The sequence below is a fragment of the Calypte anna genome, chromosome 15 (genome assembly GCF_003957555.1).
Source record: "Calypte anna isolate BGI_N300 chromosome 15, bCalAnn1_v1.p, whole genome shotgun sequence".
Classification (NCBI taxonomy): Eukaryota; Metazoa; Chordata; class Aves; order Apodiformes; family Trochilidae; genus Calypte; species Calypte anna.
The window spans coordinates 740668-757048 of record NC_044261.1 but is presented as its reverse complement, the minus strand read 5'-3'; the positions used below and the strand labels follow the sequence as shown (position 1 = coordinate 757048).

Genomic DNA, 16381 nt, shown 5'->3' with positions numbered 1-16381 from the left:
GACAGCTGCTGAACTTCCCCAGAGCAAAGCCACAGGCAGCAGGGCCATGGCACATGTGTAGCTCAGAGGGACACAGAGCACCCTCATGGGGCTGGGAAAGCCAAGGGATATCCACGAGCTGGAAACTGCAGGGAGCAGAGCAGAGCTGCCCAGCAGCACCCATCTGTGCTGTCCAGGCACAGCAGCACCCACTGCACAGGGTCAGAGGGACAGAGGATTCAATGCTGAGAGCCCTTGGCATGGTGATGCTGCTGAGGCAAAGGGAATCTCCTGCTCGGCTGCTCTGGGTTTTCAAGAAGAGGGTGTGCTTTGAGCAGGGGCTTAGAGCCATAAAGGTTTTAAAGGTTTCTGTAAAATCTCCCATGGGAGCTCCCAGTGCACCTCTCCCAGCTTTGTGGGTGCTTGGGCTGAGCAGGACTGGAGGCCAAGTGATTTGAAGTCATCAGACATGAATGCCAGTGAGGAAATCGTGTTTGACAGAAAGCAGAGATTTACTACAACTATCAGCTTGCCATGGGGATTAGCTGGGTGCCTTCCAAGAACATTTGTAACAGAATGCTTGGGGATGGGCTCGGGCATCTCCAGACAAGGCTGAATTAGATGTGTGGGCAGGGGTCCCCCAGTGACCAACCATGTCCTGAGCACAGCCAGACAGGTCCTGCCCAGCTGCTTCAGCCCAGACATCTCTGGGAATGTCACTTCAGCTTCAAACCTGATGGAGACTCCTCCTGTGGGGCTGGGAGCATCCTGCTGCTCTGCCCCATGGGGAAGGGGAGATGTGGGGTTCCTGCCCCAGCCCCAGCGCTGGGTGAGGGATGTGTGGGGTTAACTGTTGGACTTGCTGATGCCAAAAGGTGTCTGTGTTTGCAAGAGACGAAGCCTGGCTGCTGGCAGCTCTGGGGCAATGCTTCCCCCGGGATGTGCATCCATCGCTGGGGAGCAAGGAGAGGGGACAGAGGACGGGACTTGTCGCTGCTGCCAGGGGGTGGGTAGCGGTGGCTGAGGAGCTGGCCCTGGCTCTGGAGGAGGGTTTGCTGCCTGTGTCTGCCGGCGGGATCCCGGCCCCTCCCGTTCTCCGCCATCCGCGGGCCGCCACTGCTCTCTGCTGGCCGCGGGGACCCGGGACATACCGGGCCGGGCCGGGCCGTCCCCTCTGAGCAGCTTCCTCGGGGCGCAGCTGTCCGGGAGTGGCAGAAAGGGGGTGTTCAGCCTCGGGGGTCGGTCCTTCCGCCTCCCAAGAGCTTCTCTGCTTACCCAGAAAGCGTGGGGCTGGGGACAGGGCTGGGGACAGCGACGGCAAGCAGGCTGATTGCAGTGCCAGGGCAGGGCATCACCTGGCTGCTCCCTGAGCCCGACACCGTGACGTCCTGCCCGCGGTCCCCGACCCATCTGCCCTGACCCGAGCTCTCCTTTCCAGCCTGAACCTCAGCAACAGTGACATCCTCACCGTCTACGATGGGGACGATCTGACTGCCCGCATCCTGGGGCAGTACGTGGGCAGCACTGGGCCCCAGAAGCTCTACTCCTCCAGCCCTGACCTCACCATCCAGTTCCACTCCGATCCTGCCGGGCTCATCTTTGGGAAGGGACAAGGATTCATCATGAACTACATAGGTAGGGAGAGTGGGGTGCTAGGGGTGTCCCCCAGCCCTGACACTGCAGTGCAGGTGGGGACTGTGACATGCAGCTGGATCAGGTTGTCCAGACATGGGGTTTGGAAGCTGTGAGAACTGCTGTGTCAGCAGCATCCCCACAGCCCACTGAGCTCCCACAGAAGCCCCACTGCAGGCTTCTGGGTCAGTCGGTTTTGGGGTACAGCTCCCCTCCTCCAGGCTGGTGAGAAGGCAGTCGTGGTTTTGGTCCCTGTTAGCCCTGGTCTGGCTCAGTGCAACTGCAGAGCAGAACAGGGAGAGAAATTGTGGTAAATAGGGGCACAGGAGTCCCCCCGACTCACCCTGTCAGGCATGAAGCTGGTGGCTCTGAGGCACAGCAGAGAGGTCCCTGAACTCCTTCCCCAGGCGGGCTCTGGAGATGGATGCTCCCAGCTGCTTGCTCCGGAGAGGCTCAGCCTGCATCTGGAGCCATCTGGGCACCTCATCCTTGGGTGCAGCCTGTCTGCCAGCACAGGGTGTCTGGAAGGAACAAGGACTGGGAAGGGCTCTCCTTCCCCAGGGCTGCCTGCTGTCTCGCTGCTGCCTCTCCTCCACCTCTCCTCCCCTGGCAGGCTGCTTCCAAGCCCGTTTTCTCTCTGCTGCTGACAGCTCTGCTTACGACAGGCAGAGGAAGCTGCAATGCAGATCACCTGCGGGTCCCCTGCCCCCTGCACTGCAGCACCTGTGGCCAGGTCGGGCCCTGGGCAGGGCACTCAGGGGGTGGGGGCCAGGGGGGCAGAACCCCCCCAGAACAGTAAAGCAGCTGCTGAGGTTGTCCTGACCCCAGCACAGGAACTGTTCATCGGCGCACCCTGCTTTTAGGATCAGGGCTAGGGAGGCTCCAAGGAGCCCCCGTTACCCCTTGCTGCCCCTTCCCTCTGCCCAGGGGACATCACTGCCGGGCCAGGCTGCGGCTGCCACGGGGCCTGGGGCTGGGGAGTGCTCGGGGAGGGATGGAGCTGAGTGATGAGGGATGGAGCTGAGTGATGAGCTCCCGGGAGGGCTGTGCTGAGGGGTCCTGCTGGCTGGGTCAGGGACAGCATCTCTCCTGGCTGCAGAGGTGTCCCGAAACGACTCCTGCTCCGACCTGCCCGAGATCCAGAATGGCTGGAAGACCACGTCACACACGGAGCTGGTGAGAGGGGCCAAGATCACCTACCAGTGCGACCCGGGCTACGACATCGTGGGCAGTGACACCCTCACCTGCCAGTGGGACCTCAGCTGGAGCAGTGACCCCCCCTTCTGCGAGAAGAGTGAGTGCTTGAGCGATGTGCTGCTGTCCCCATCCTGTCCCCTGCCCCTTCTCAAGCTGCCTCTTTTCCCCAGTCATGTACTGCACCGACCCGGGGGAGGTGGAGCACTCGACCCGCCTCATCTCGGACCCGGTTCTGCTGGTGGGGACCACGATCCAGTACACCTGCAACCCTGGCTTTGTGCTGGAGGGCAGCTCCCTGCTCACCTGCTACAGCCGTGAGACGGGGACACCCATCTGGACCTCACGGCTCCCACACTGTGTCTGTAAGTTGGGGTGGTTCCTCCTGCTCTCCCTCACCTTGGTCCCTCTGCTCGGGGGTCCCGGGAAGCCCATTCCTGGGTTTGGGACCTCCCCCAGGAACTCAGCGCAGAGCTTTGAGCTTCCTGCAAGCGGGATGGGGGGAGATCTCAGGACCTTGCCTGCTGCCTCCGAGGCTCCTTCTCCCCCTGAGCATCCTGAGCCCCGGTGCTCACCCTGGGCTTTGTTCCCTTGCAGCCGAGGAGTCGCTGGCCTGTGACAACCCAGGGCTGCCAGAAAATGGCTACCAAATACTTTACAAACGCCTCTACTTGCCGGGAGAATCCCTGACATTCATGTGCTACGAGGGCTTTGAACTCATGGGGGAGGTGACCATCAAATGCATCCTGGGTCAGCCGTCCCACTGGAGCGGACCCCTGCCCATCTGCAAAGGTAACAGTGGGGGGCAGCTGGAGGGTGTAGGGACAGCCAGCACCTCTGTCCCCAACCCCGGGGGACTTAACAGACACAGCCTATTAAAAACTGAGAGTTTGGGACCAAACAGGGCAGGGAGACCCTGGGCTTGGGCTCCCCACGCAGCCAGCAGCTGCCAGCACCCAGTCAAACCCAGTCACGCACCAGTGACTCTCCATTTCTCTTCCAGTGAATCAAGACAGCTTTGAACACGCTCTAGAAGGTGAGTGCTGTGCGTTTGCTGGCTGAGCCCCATGCAGGGCCCCAGCCAGAGCCTGCGTGGAGCCCAGGAGGAGGGAGGGGAGAAGAGGAGGCAGAGAGGGGGCGGTGAGGTGCTTGCAAATGCCGAGATAACAGCTCTTGTCCTTTTAGTAGCAGAAGCTGCTGCAGAGACATCGCTCGAGGGGGGCAATATGGCCTTGGCCATATTCATCCCGGTGCTGATCATCTCCTTGCTGCTGGGAGGAGCATACATCTATCTCACAAGGTGGGGGGGCAGCTGGGCTGGGGGACAGAGCCCTGCGGGGCACAGCCAGGACTGGTTCAGCATTGCCATACCCTGGCCAGCACAGTGCTGGGGAGCCAGACATGGAGCTGCTGCTCTGGGATCCCCAGGGGCTGGCGAGGAGCTGGGGAGGGGATGGGGCTGGCTGTGCTTTGCTCTGGGGTCACACCATGCATCCCTGTGACACTTGTGTCCCCCCCCAGGTGTCGGTACTACTCCAGCCTGCGCCTGCCCCTCATGTACTCCCACCCCTACAGCCAGATCACGGTAGAAACGGAGTTTGACAACCCGATCTATGAGACAGGGGTGAGTCCTGCTGCCCCCCGCCTCCCTGGGGACCCTCCTGGTGGGGCACAGGGGTTTGGCTGGGTCTGCAGGGAGGGCACCACTTCCTCAGGAGCAGAACCACAGCTGGAGCCTCTCCTGCTGCCCGGGAGCGGCTTCGAGGCAGCTGCTGCCCTCAACTGGCTTCTCCTTCTTTGCAGGAGACGAGAGAGTACGAGGTCTCCATCTAAGGACAGCGGTAAGAGAGGCTGCGAGCTTAATGTGCTCTCATAGAACTTCCTCAGTAACTAATCCAGAGACCACGTGGAGTTTGGTCGGACCCCCGGACCTGCTGTTGTCTTTCCTTTTGCCTCTTTATTGAAGATTTTACTGTTTTCTTCACTGTATTTATTCTATTTAAACTGGGATAGGTGTGCTGCAGAGCCCCGGGCGCAGGCAGCAGCGGGAGCAGGGGCAGAGCCTGGACCCGGTGAGGCTGGGGTGGCACCGGGGCACCCACTGTGTGTGTCCCCCCCCCCTGGCAGGGTGACACCTCCCCTGTCACTGCCCACACACAGGCAGGGGGATTTTTGGGGTTCTGCTGCTGTTAAAAATTAAAGATGTCTCCATTGCAAAGCCTGCAGTCGATTGCTGGGAGCTGAGGCAGGCACAGGGGGTGCTGCAGGGTCCTGCTGGCACTGAGCCCTCCCTGCCACACACACCCCACTCCCCTCGCCCCTCCCCAGCCCCGGGGGCTGCTGTGCCACCAGCACAGGGAACGTGGAGCTTTGCTCGTGCCAACCATTCCTCTTTCGTGACACCCCCTGTGACCCTCCCCAGGAAAACCCCCATCCCGCTGACAGCCACAGGTCACCCCGTGCCCCCTGGTAGCATCTCAGGGTAAACAGGATGGAGCCAATGGTGCCCATCACCACAGAGGGGTCCCACTGCCCCCCTTGGGGTTGTGGGCAGAGATGGGGCAGTGCAGCCCCCCCCCAGACCCCCCTGGGGTGCAGCTCCCACCCAAAGTCCCTGGGGTTGGCACTTTGCTGGGCAGGAGGAGGAGAAGGGGCAGGGGCTGGAGGTCTGTCACCAACCCTGGAGGGATTTCAGAGCTGTGTAGATGTGGCACTTAGGGACAGGGTTCAATGGTGGCCCCGGCAGTGCTGGGTTGATGGTTGGACTCAGTGATCTTCAGGTCTTTTCCAACCCAAGCAATTTGGTGATTCGATGATCCCCTACACTCCCTTTCGCTGCCTTCACCTTGTTGGAGCTGGACACCTGTGGGGCTGCCCCCCATCCTACAGGGACGTGGACCCCCAAAAGGATTATCTCCTCCCTGGGAACCCCACACTGCTGGCCCCACAGCCAGCCCTGGGGAGGGCAGCAAAGCCACCGATGTGTCCTCGACTGCTGGTGTCTTTCTTTTGTCCTTGTAGAGCAGCATTTGCAACCACGGGAGGCTGGTTTAGTTTCGGGATGGTTAGTGCATATCTGCAGTGTACAGCTGAGACTTAGGGTTTTGGTTTTTTTTTTCCTCTAAAAACAATGAATGTGTGTTTGTAATTTGTAAAGGTTAGAGAAAAAAAAAAAAAAAAAAAAAAGAAAAAAATGTGCCAAAAATGTACTAAGCATTTCATTTCCCTTCATACATGTCTGTTTTTATAAGAACAATGTGAAAATTGCTGGGATTAAATATTTTTGAACATGATAAAGTACTTCCGTGGGAAGCTCTAGCGTTCAGTATAACCTCAGTACAAATTATTTGGTATTTTTAAATGTCTGAAATAACTTTGCAGAGACGTGGCCCTCAGGTTGGCCATGGCCTGGGCTGCTGCAGTGATGGAAGAGCAGGTGAGTGCTGGGCAAGTCACAGCTCTCTCTGGGGGATGGTGCTCCCTGTCCCTGGCTTGGCCACCAGTGCCATTTCCTAGGGATAGATCCTGCCCTGGTGTGACTCCAGAGTGGCCCTGGGGACATCCCCCCCATGGAAGCCAGCACCAGCTCCCCAAAAGCCCCCCCAGCCCAGACTCCCCCTTCCCAGGGCATTGTCCAGGACCAGACCAGGCACAAGGGTTGCCTGGGGAGTGGGTGGGGGTCTGGGTCTTGTCCCAGCTGCTGGGACCCCATTGGAGACCCATAGCCATGTCCTAGGATGGTCACTGAGGGGTTGTAGAAGGTTTGGGGGAGGGCAGAGGGTCTTTGGAGACCCACCCTGCCCTGCTGAGCTGTGGCCATCACCCAGCAGCTCCCACGGGACACAAACTGCTGGGAGTGAGGGGGGGACACACAGCCCCCCCAGAGCCCTGGGAAATGCCACTCCTGAGGCCTCCTGTGGATCCCTGCACACCCCCTCCAAACAAAGAAATAACCCCGTGCTCTGAAATCAGGCTTTTCCAGAAGGTTATGATGTGACACAGGATAATGGCTTTGTTTAAAAGCTGTCAGGCTAATGCACTGGGGGGGGGAGGGGGGGGGCGTGAAGGAGGCAGGGCTGTGATGTGGAGCATTCCTGGGGGAGAAAGCTTGGGTTATTTTTGGACAGAGATTGCAAGAGAATTAAGAAGAAGGGAAAAAAAAAAAAAAAAAAAAAAGGAAAAACCCGTGCTGCTGCTGTGCCCCCGTGTGACGTGAAGCAGGAGCCAGACCCCAGCCTGGCACTCTGTCTGCCACCACCCGTCTGTCCCCTGCGGTGGGTGCTCAGCTGTCACATAGCTGAGAAACCCCCGCACCCAGCCCCCCCTCCACGCTCTCGGGGACGCAGCAGCGGGGACAGGGGACACCCCCAGGCTCCTCCCCCCTCCCCCATTCCCGGGGGTGTTGCAGAACATCCCTGCCCAGCCCCAGGGACCCGCAGCCCGGGCATGGGGGCTGGTGGTCTCCAGCAGAGGTTTGCTGGCCACCGCTTGCCCCATCGCGGGGTTGATGTCTCAGCAGGAGCCAAAAGAGGGTCGGGGGGAGCCGTGCAGAGGATGGATGAGCCCCCCAGCTTCCCCCCGGGTCTGTTTAGGGTTTTGTTTAGCAGCCGTGGAGTGCCCGCGGTCACTGGTGGCCGTGGTGACAGAGTCCTGGGGACAGCCATGGTACCTTTAGGTGCAGGGTCGGAACCCCTGGCAGAACACAGACCCAATTTTGGATGCAGCTCATCCTGGCAGTGGTTTGGGGGTGGTGGGGGGATACTGGATGGTCCTAGAGGACAGCGGGGGGCCCCGGGGGACACCTCGAGGAGTAGGAGAAGGAACCAGAGGAGCCGGAAGACACCCAGGGCCCCTGCCAGGGACATTCCAGGGCTGGTCCTGTGGGATGGGTCCTGTGCTCTCCCCGGGCCCCTGCAGAGCTCAGGAGTGGGGCCTGGAGTGTCCCAGAGGGGACACAGAGAGGAGAAAGGAGAGGACGGCAGAGCCGGGAGGCTCCGTGGCTGCTGGCAGAAGGGAAGTGCCCGCCAAGGGCAGGCAGGAGGTGAAGGCTGGGGCTGAGAGGACTCTGGGAAAGAGCAGGAAGGAATAAACCCCCTTCCTTTCACCAGGTAGCCCAGAGAACCACTGACACATCTATGAGGGAAAGGACCTTCAGCATCATCGAGTCCAACCTCAAACCCAACAGTTCCTTCAGCACCGAACCCTCAGGGTGCCCCCGAGCACCAGGGCCACCTGCCGAGGAGCAGCTGGGCAGAGCAGCCCTCATTTCCCTGCCAAAACCCAGCAGGGAGAGGACGTCCAGGGATGGCAAAACCTTTTAAAGCAAGGCAGGGCTTCCCCCGCGGTGACACGAGTCCCACGCAGCTCCGAGTGGCACTGCCAGGCCAGCGGGGATGGTGGAGGGAGTTCTGGACCATCCTGAGTCCCCTGGGTTTGACAGTAGGTGATTTGGAAATGTGTTGAGGAGGAGAAGAGCAAACCCACAGGAAGCAGAGCAGCTCACCACAAACTGTTTCTCCACCAGCAGTTTTTAAGGGATCCCCCAAATGCTAAAACATTTGCTACCTTTAAAGCCACCCTGGGAAGCTGCTCACCCCCTTTTCCACAGGGCCAAAGCCTGGACACAAGCAAAGTCGTCTTATAAAGGGACATTTTTTCACCCTGACCCAGGCTGGCTGAAGTAACTGGAGCCAAACGTGTCCCCCAGGGGGCTCACACACCTCCCAGGAATGCTCACATCCCTGGGGACTGCCTTCCAGCTGTCTGCATCTAGGATGCTGCATCCCAGCTCTCCAGGCCAGAATCTCCTGCATGCTAGCAGCCAGTTCCCCCTGGGAGCAGCCTCCCCCCACCCCAGGCACTCCAGCACACCTACAGCCTTGCTGAGGCATCCCTGGCTGCCTCACCTTGGGCAATGCCCCCCTGGGTGTTCCTGGCCCCTGCACACCAGACACATCCATCCCGGGGGACCCTGCACCCCGGGTGCTGCATCCCCGGGTACTGCATCCCTGCTGCTTCCCGCCTATCCCAATTACTACATCCCTAAACGCCTGTGCCTCTGGAGCCAGTGCCGTGTCTCCAGGGTGTCTGCATCACCCCGTGTCTGCACCCACCCCTGGGACCACCCTCCCTGCATCCTGACTGCTGCAGCCCCCGGTTCCTGTCTCCTCGGTGCCGGTGCTGCTCGGTCCCTGAGCGTCCTCCCGCACCCCCCAGCAACCCCCGCAGCCCTAGACCAGCCGGCACGGATGCTCTCCCGAGCACCAGCACCAAGGACCCCCGCCCGGCTGCGGCAGCCCCGATGCTCCCGCCTGCTCCGCTCCGCCCCGGGGCCGCGGTGAGGGGCGGGCGCGGGGGCGGGCGGGCGGGCGGTGCCTCGCCCGGGCCCCGCATCTGCCACCGGCGCGGAGCCGGGGGGGCGGTGCAGCCCCTCCTGCCCGGGCTGCTGGGAGTTGTGGTCCGCGGCGGCGGCGAAAGGAGCGGAGCGGAGCGGCGAGGGGCCCCGCACGGCCCGGCCCGGGCAGCAGGTCGGTACCGCCGCGTCGCACCGCATCGCAGGGCGGGGGGCCGCGGGGGGCCGCGGGGTGCGGAGCGGGGCGGGGGGGAGGTGGGGAGAGCAGCCCGGCTCCGCCCGGCCGGGGCAGCGGGGCTCGGCGTCGGCCGGGAGACACGGCCTCGCCGGGTGACACCGGGGTGGGGAAGTGGCACCTCCACGGGGGTGGCGTGACACCGGCACGGCGGGCAGCGCTGCCACGGCGGGGGATGGAGGAGTCACAGCGGGGGATGATGGAATCACACCAAGTGGTGCGATGAAGCCACGGCGGGTGATGGAGCCACGCTGGGCGGTGCACCCACACCGGGCGATGGAGCCACACCAGGTGGTGCGAGCACACCGGTGACACCAGCTGGCACCACCACGCCGAGTGCCACCATCACGCGAGGTGACACGGCTGGGATGGCACGCTGGTGGGAAGCTTGAAGCCAGCACCCGTGGCTGCCTGGCCCTGCTCCAGCCTTGTAGTAGCAGCCAGCACCCTGCCTCACCCCAGCGCTCCGGCATCCACAGAAAGCTCCTGGTGCTGCTCCCGGAGGTGCTGCTGCTGCTGCCGAGCCCGGGACAGCCCCACCACGCATCCTCACCGCTGTGGGGCCCACGGCCTGGGAATCCCGGCTGGGCTGAGTGGAATCCACCTCCTCCAGGAGACACCGGGGCCCCCATGGAGCTGCTGAGATGCAACTTTCTGCTGCATCGAAGCCTCTCAGCCTTCCTTACGTAACAGCACTGCTGCCTGGCACGGTGCTCGCCTCCACGTCCTGCACAACTTCAGTGCAACGTGGAATTGATTTCCACTCCTCGGGGCCGGCTCTGCTGTTTATTATTATCAGCTGATGAGCTTCCTTTTGGATCTTGGGCCGGGGTTGCTTTATGTGCTGTTCCACCCTCGCAGGGGGGTGAGGGATTGTGCCTCGGTGACCCCCAGGCTGTCGAACCCCCCGGCCCTCTTCCCCCCTTTGCTCCTTGCTTTGTCAGGCAGCTTCTGGAGGAGCCTGCCAGGGGAGAGCCACCCTGGTACAGATCATGCCGGGGCTCTGCCTGCCTGCCCTCACCCCAGGAAAATGATGTGAGCATGGTGCCAGCCTTGGGAAACACCCCTGGGACCAGCTCTGTGGCTGTGCCCTGGGAGGTGAGGCCTGGGCTGGAGAAGCCTGGAAGAATGCCAGCTGGTGGGAATGGAGGGAAGTTATCTTAACATTCCCAGGAGGCCGTGATGTGCCACGTGGGCTGCAGATCCCGGGACAGGGCTTGCAGGGCATGTGCTACAAGGAAGTAGGATGGAGGGAAGTCAGCTGTGCAGCTCTCCCTCACTGGGCTGTAAACCTGCCCCAAGGCTGTCCCCAGCCCTGCACAAGGTCCACAGCTGCAGGTCCCAGGCAGAGCTCCAGAAGCTGAAATGCATCCCCTTTGCAATCAGCGGGGAAATGCTCATGCATTACTAGGCTGCAGGACCTTGGCAGGGAGGGCTAGGAAGGGCTTGGATGGTTTCCCTGGCTAATAAACCCATCCTGTTCCTCCAAGTCAATGCTTCACGGATCAGCTCCCATGGCATCTCCCTTTCCCTTACCCGTATCACCCTTGCTTCTTGCAGCAGAGAGCTCTTTGCCCTGCAGCTCCTTCCAGCCTGCATACCCCTGCCTTCTCCCTGCCCCGTGCAGCAGTTGTCACATCCAGGATGTGCAGCCTGGGCCCAGCATGAGCACAGATGAACTGGGTGAGAGCCTGAACCCTTCACCCCGGTGCCCTGCACAGCCCCTGCAGGCACCCTGAGGGGAAGCTGCCTCCCTAACGCCTCCGGGTTTCTTTCCCCACAGCCTCCCTCCACTGCTGCTTGTCAGGATCATGGGCCCAGAAGCCCCGGTGGGGACCCCTGGGGCACGTCACAGCTGACCTGTGGCACCGGGACCCCCGGGCAGCCCTGCCAGCCTCCCTCCTCCCCCTGATGCAGAGCCCCCGGGCGCAGAGGGACGAGCCGCAGCTCCGCTTCCCCATGGCAGCCTCTTCCCCCCGTGCCCCGTCCCAGCTGCATGGTGTGGGTGCCCCTGAGGAGCACCAGGACTGACCCCCCGTGCACACCCGCCGCCCACACCGCCGCCACCGCCATGTCCGTGGAGTGGCTGACGGGCTGGAGCTGCTCCCTGGATGGGCTCCGGGATTTCATCGCCACCGGCATCCAATCTTTCCGGGACTGCGATGCCGGCGCCCTGGCTGCCGTCGCCTGCCTCCTGCTCCTCTTTGTCTGGTACTGCTACCACGTGGGCCGGGAGCAGCCCCGCGCCTACGCCGGCGTCAACGCCCTGATGCAGGGCGCCGAGGCCAACGGGGTGCAGAACGGGTACGTCTACTGCCACTCCCCCGACTGCCTGCGCTGCGCCCACCACGACGGGCTCAACCAGAAACTCTACCACAACCTGCAGGAGTACGCCAAGCGCTACTCCTGGTCGGGGATGGGCAGGATCCACAAGGGCATCCGGGAGCAGGGCCGGTACCTCAACAGCCGCCCGTCCATCCAGAAGCCGGAAGTCTTCTTCTTGCCCGACTTGCCCACCACTCCCTATTTCTCCCGGGACGCTCAAAAGCACGACGTGGAGTTGCTGGAGCGCAACTTCCAGACCATCCTCTGCGAGTTTGAGACCCTCTACAAAGCTTTCTCAAACTGCAGCCTCCCGCAAGGATGGAAAATGAACAGCACGCCCAGCGGGGAGTGGTTCACCTTCTACCTGGTGAACCAGGGCATGTGCGTGCCCAGGAACTGCAGGAGATGCCCACGGACGTACCGCTTGCTCGGGAGCCTCCGCACCTGCATCGGCAACAACGTCTTTGGCAACGCCTGCATCTCGGTGCTCAGCCCCGGCACCGTCATCGCCGAGCACTACGGCCCCACCAACATCCGCATCCGCTGCCACCTCGGTGAGCACCCGGGGCGGGGGGTTCGTCCTGGCATGGGTGGGGGTGCAGCCGCCGCCTCCCCCCCCAAAAAGGGGCTCAGCACCCCGTGTTCTCCAAGTTGAGCCGTGGGTGGTGGGCTGGCTCAGGGCCCTGCTCCATGTGAGCCAAGATGCTGCTCCGGTGGGTGGGGGGTCCCGGGGTATCCCCTCCGGCGCAGGGGGATGGGGACAGCCCGGGTGGCACAGATGGCAGCCGGGGGAGGCTCTGCACGGGCCCTGCTGGCAGCCACCAAACCCGCTCCTTCAGCCAGATCCTCTTGGATAAACACACTCGGGAGGTGCCTGCCCATTTATCTGGAGAGGGAATCGGGCTGCAGAGCTGACCCGAGGAGTTCTGCAGTCCTGGAGAGCCAGAACCTGCCCTTGCTGGTGCCAGCAGGCAGCCCACCCTCTAGCCCCCTGCTCCCCTCTCTCCCCAGGGTGCTGGGGGGGTGCATTTGCCTTACAAGGGGCCAAGAGTTGTTCCTGGGTGGGGGCCAGCAGGGAGAAGAGGTCCAGGCTGGCTCACACACACCCTGCCCCAGGGATTGGAGCTGTGGCCAACCCTCTGGCTGGAGCACACACCTCCCAGGGAATCCAGCAATGTGGGTCATTCCCTTGCCCTTCCATGTTCCCAGCTCCATCTGCTCCATGGCTGCTGGTCCTCCAGCCAGGACCCAGCACCAGGGCTCACCCACATCCCCACCTGGGTGCTGCGGGTGCTGCTCCTGCTGTGCCCAGGGCAGGGGTGCATTTGAGCTGTCCCTGTAAAGCCAGACCAGTGTCTGCATAGCTGAGTCGCTCTCCTGGATTCACCCCAACCCCTCTGCTTCTCTGCTAAGCACACGGGGCCAGCACAGGCACCAGCTCTGTCCCCCCAAGAGTCGTGGCAGTGTCCCCCAGGATGTGGGTGTGATGGAGATGCTGTGTGCTGCCACCTCCCTCCTTGCTCAGCTCCCCCTTTCCAGCTGGAGCATCTCCAGCTGAAGCTGTTGTGCAGGGAAATGGCTTTGGGGCTTTGTAGGCTTTGAAGCATCCATCAGAAAAGCAGGGAAGCTTTTTGTGCTCTCAGCTCTGCCGGGCAGCTGTGCTGGCTTGGTTTTGGCATCGCTGTGGGATCTGCTGCTGCTCGGGTGCTGCATCTCTGCCCTTTGGAAGCCACGTGAGCTCTGGCCCCTTTCTCCATCAGGGCTGCATCCTGGGGGCAGGTTGGCTCTGCACTGCGGGGGGTGACATTCCTGGTGCAGGGGGAGGTGGGATCACCCCTCATCAAACCGACCTGACTCCTGCTAGTATTTTAGGAAAAGACCTATTTTATTTCTAGGATTGTCCTCCTTCACGTGGCCTTCACAGAGCCTCTTCCCTTTTTGCGACCCTCCCCTGAATTTGTCCTTGCAGCTCCCTGGTGAGGGACGGATTGGCAGCACCTCGGGTGGGGGACAGAGGGACAAGGCTGAGGGATGTGAGGTCAGGGGGGGAGCTGTGGCAGAGCCAGGAGCTGAGCCCATTTCTGCAGCCCCAGTGCAGAACCCCAGCCCTGCAGCTGGCAGGGAAGTTGCAGCAGGGCTGGAGGGAGACAGGGAGGACAGGCTCCACCATCGGGCCTGAAGAGAGAAAAATGCACCAGGAAAATGTCTTCCTACTTGGCTGTGGGCTCTGGGGAGCTCTTGGCAGCTGCTCCAGGTACAAAAGAAGCCCACGATGCTGAGGTCGTTGGGGGGAAAGTGGGTACAGCTGGGGGGGGACCTGCAGCAGGAGGGAGCAGGCAGGGGCTGAGGGTTCTGCCTGTAAATGCAATGCCAGCTTTGTGCATGCTTGGGACCCTGCTCACCACTGGTATTTCAGGGCTGCTCCTCTGTCCCAGGGAGCTCAGCACCCCCTGACCCTCCCTCTCCTCTCTCTGTGCCCCTGAAGGTCTGAAGACCCCCAGCAACTGTGAGCTGGTGGTGGGGGGTGAGCCCCAGTGCTGGGCTGAGGGTCGCTGCCTGCTCTTTGATGACTCCTTCCTGCACACAGCGTTTCATGAAGGTGAGTCCAGCGTGTGGGGCCTCATCCTGCACTGACACCAGCACCGGGGGCACTGGGAGGAGTGGGCAGGCAGAGTGACTGTGCCCTGTCCCTTCTGGGGACACTGAGGCAGCTGAAGCAGCAGCCTCCCTGGGGGGTGTCACTGCTGCTGTCCTTGGGTGGGCGATCACCCTGTCCCTGGGGTGCTGGGTTCACCCACCAGACCCTGTCCCTGGTCCCTGCTGGTGCAGCATCCCTGTGCCTTTGCCTCAAGGACCCCCCTGAGCCCCCTCCTCAGCCCCCCCCAGGGCTGGCTCCCATCCTGCCATCCCAGCAGCCCTGGCAGGGACCAGTGTGGGCACTGCTGACTGGGGTGGCCCTGGGGGTGCAGCAGCCTCTGGGGATTTGGGGAGCAGGGTAGGAGCAGCCTCACCTCCCGCTTCCATCCCGACCCAGGTCCTCCAGAGGAGGGTCCCCGCGTGGTCTTCATGGTGGACCTGTGGCACCCCAACGTGGCCGCTGCCGAGCGCCAGGCCCTCGACTTCATCTTTGCCCCAGGACGATGACGGCGCTGCCCGGCCCGGTGGGTTCCCGGGCGGCGGTGCCGGTTCTGCCGCGGGTCCAGCACAGCTGCCGGACACGCTGGGAGCTTCCCCCCAGCACACGGCCTCGGGGTCCTCCCTCCTCCCCCCCGCTCCCTCCCTCCTTCCCGGGGGGGGTTCTTGTAAATGGAAACCGCGTCGTGTTCTCCACCCCCCGCTCTCCCCGCCCAGCGCTGGCTTCAGGGATTGTTTTCCACCGGGGCAGCGCAGAGCAGAGCATCCCACCCCTTCCCCCCCCGTGGTGACCTGCAGCCCCCCTTTGTACCTGTTCTGTGGCTACTGTGTTTTTCGCGGTGTTCTGAAGTAGAGTAACAAGACCAAGGGTGTTTGTTTGAATGTGATAATGTAAAATTCCTCGCGGTCATCAAACCCACCCCCACACCCACCCCCCAAACCAGCCAGACTGCCCTGCACGGAGCTCAGCCTGCCCCGGGTGGATGGACAGAGGGATGCTGAGGGCTGCAGCGGGCAGGGGATGCTCGGGCTGGGGCAGACAGGGCTCTGCCCACAGAGAGCTCTTGCCACAAGCCCAAGGCTCCTGCCTCCTCCCTCCCATGCCAGCAGGACCCTTGCCCACAGCTGCCCGGCCCTCCTGCCCCCAGAAACCATTCTGCCACATGTGCACAGGGAGCAGAGCACGATGCCAGCCCCCCTGATGCCCTGCCAGCCCAGAAGTGCACAGACACACACCCCATCCAGGCACACACCTCAGCAAGGGAGGGCTCAATCACCCAGATCCCCTCCTGGCTTTATCTGCAGCCTTTGGTTTCCACAGCAGAGCCTGGGAAGCCCCTGCAGGGGCAGAAACACTTTGGGAATGCAGGGCAGGGCTTTTGTTCATCCCTAGGAAAAGGCCAGGGGGAAAAGGGAGCTCACACTTCCTTCTGCTGCTCCATCTCCTCCTTTCCTGCAGCCAGGGTGAGGGTGCAGCACCAGCTCACTGCACCTCACAGCATTCCAACGAGAAGGGTTTGGTTAACTCCACAGCACAAGGAATGAGCCCTTCACCCCCCAGGGACCCTCCCAGCAACCCACACACGTGTCTTGAAGCTTCCCAGCACCCAGGGGGGTCAGGACATGTCCCCCATGAAGCACAGCCTGTCACTGGGGGGTCACCTCTGCCCTCTGCACCCTACCCAGGGGGGTGCCCAGCCCCACTCTCCTACAGTTTCTTTACAGATTTTTTTTCAGTGGTTAGATTGCAAGATAAAGGCAGATTTCCAATACATCCGGGATTTTTTTACACCTGTCTTGTTACAGAATATCTGAAGTGCATGATTTCTACAGGCCTTGGCTACCTGGGAGCAGCCCCGAGGAAGCAGGCTGGCTTGGTAACTGTCCTGGGGTTTGGTACCATTCATACAGTGGATAAGCAGAGATTATCAATAAACAGTTGTGCTGAAAACAGAATGGGCTCTGCCTGATGGTGTCACCAGTCCAAGGTCAAGCGAAAACCCCAAGGGACTGGGTCCTGCTTCCCACAG

General features: G+C 61.9%; 2 protein-coding genes across 4 annotated transcripts in view; both read left to right on the top strand.

Moving 5' to 3' along the window:
- The window catches only part of SEZ6L (seizure related 6 homolog like), a 32759-nt gene extending 27751 nt beyond the window's left edge, over positions 1-5008 (top strand). The window contains 8 exon segments of the mRNA XM_030460870.1: positions 1418-1614; positions 2711-2905; positions 2979-3170; positions 3403-3597; positions 3809-3841; positions 3991-4105; positions 4327-4429; positions 4609-5008. Of these exon segments, the coding sequence (XP_030316730.1) occupies positions 1418-1614; positions 2711-2905; positions 2979-3170; positions 3403-3597; positions 3809-3841; positions 3991-4105; positions 4327-4429; positions 4609-4638 (1060 nt within the window). The 3' untranslated portion in view covers positions 4639-5008.
- A 4212-nt stretch (positions 5009-9220) lies between these two features.
- On the top strand, positions 9221-16296 carry ASPHD2 (aspartate beta-hydroxylase domain containing 2). Of its 3 annotated transcripts, none has more exons than XM_030460898.1 (5): positions 9253-9332; positions 10953-11075; positions 11176-12271; positions 14203-14316; positions 14752-16296. In XM_030460898.1, exons 3-5 carry the CDS (start codon positions 11389-11391, stop codon positions 14859-14861), a joined length of 1107 nt encoding a protein of 368 aa, XP_030316758.1. In that variant the 5' UTR covers positions 9253-9332; positions 10953-11075; positions 11176-11388; the 3' UTR covers positions 14862-16296. The 3 variants fall into 3 exon arrangements, with proteins under 3 accessions (XP_030316757.1, XP_030316758.1, XP_030316756.1); XM_030460896.1 differs by lacking the exon at positions 10953-11075 and having other exon boundaries at positions 9268-9332; positions 14752-14878; positions 16158-16275; XM_030460897.1 differs by lacking the exon at positions 10953-11075 and having other exon boundaries at positions 9221-9332; positions 14752-16293.
- The last annotated feature ends 85 nt before the right edge of the window (positions 16297-16381 follow it).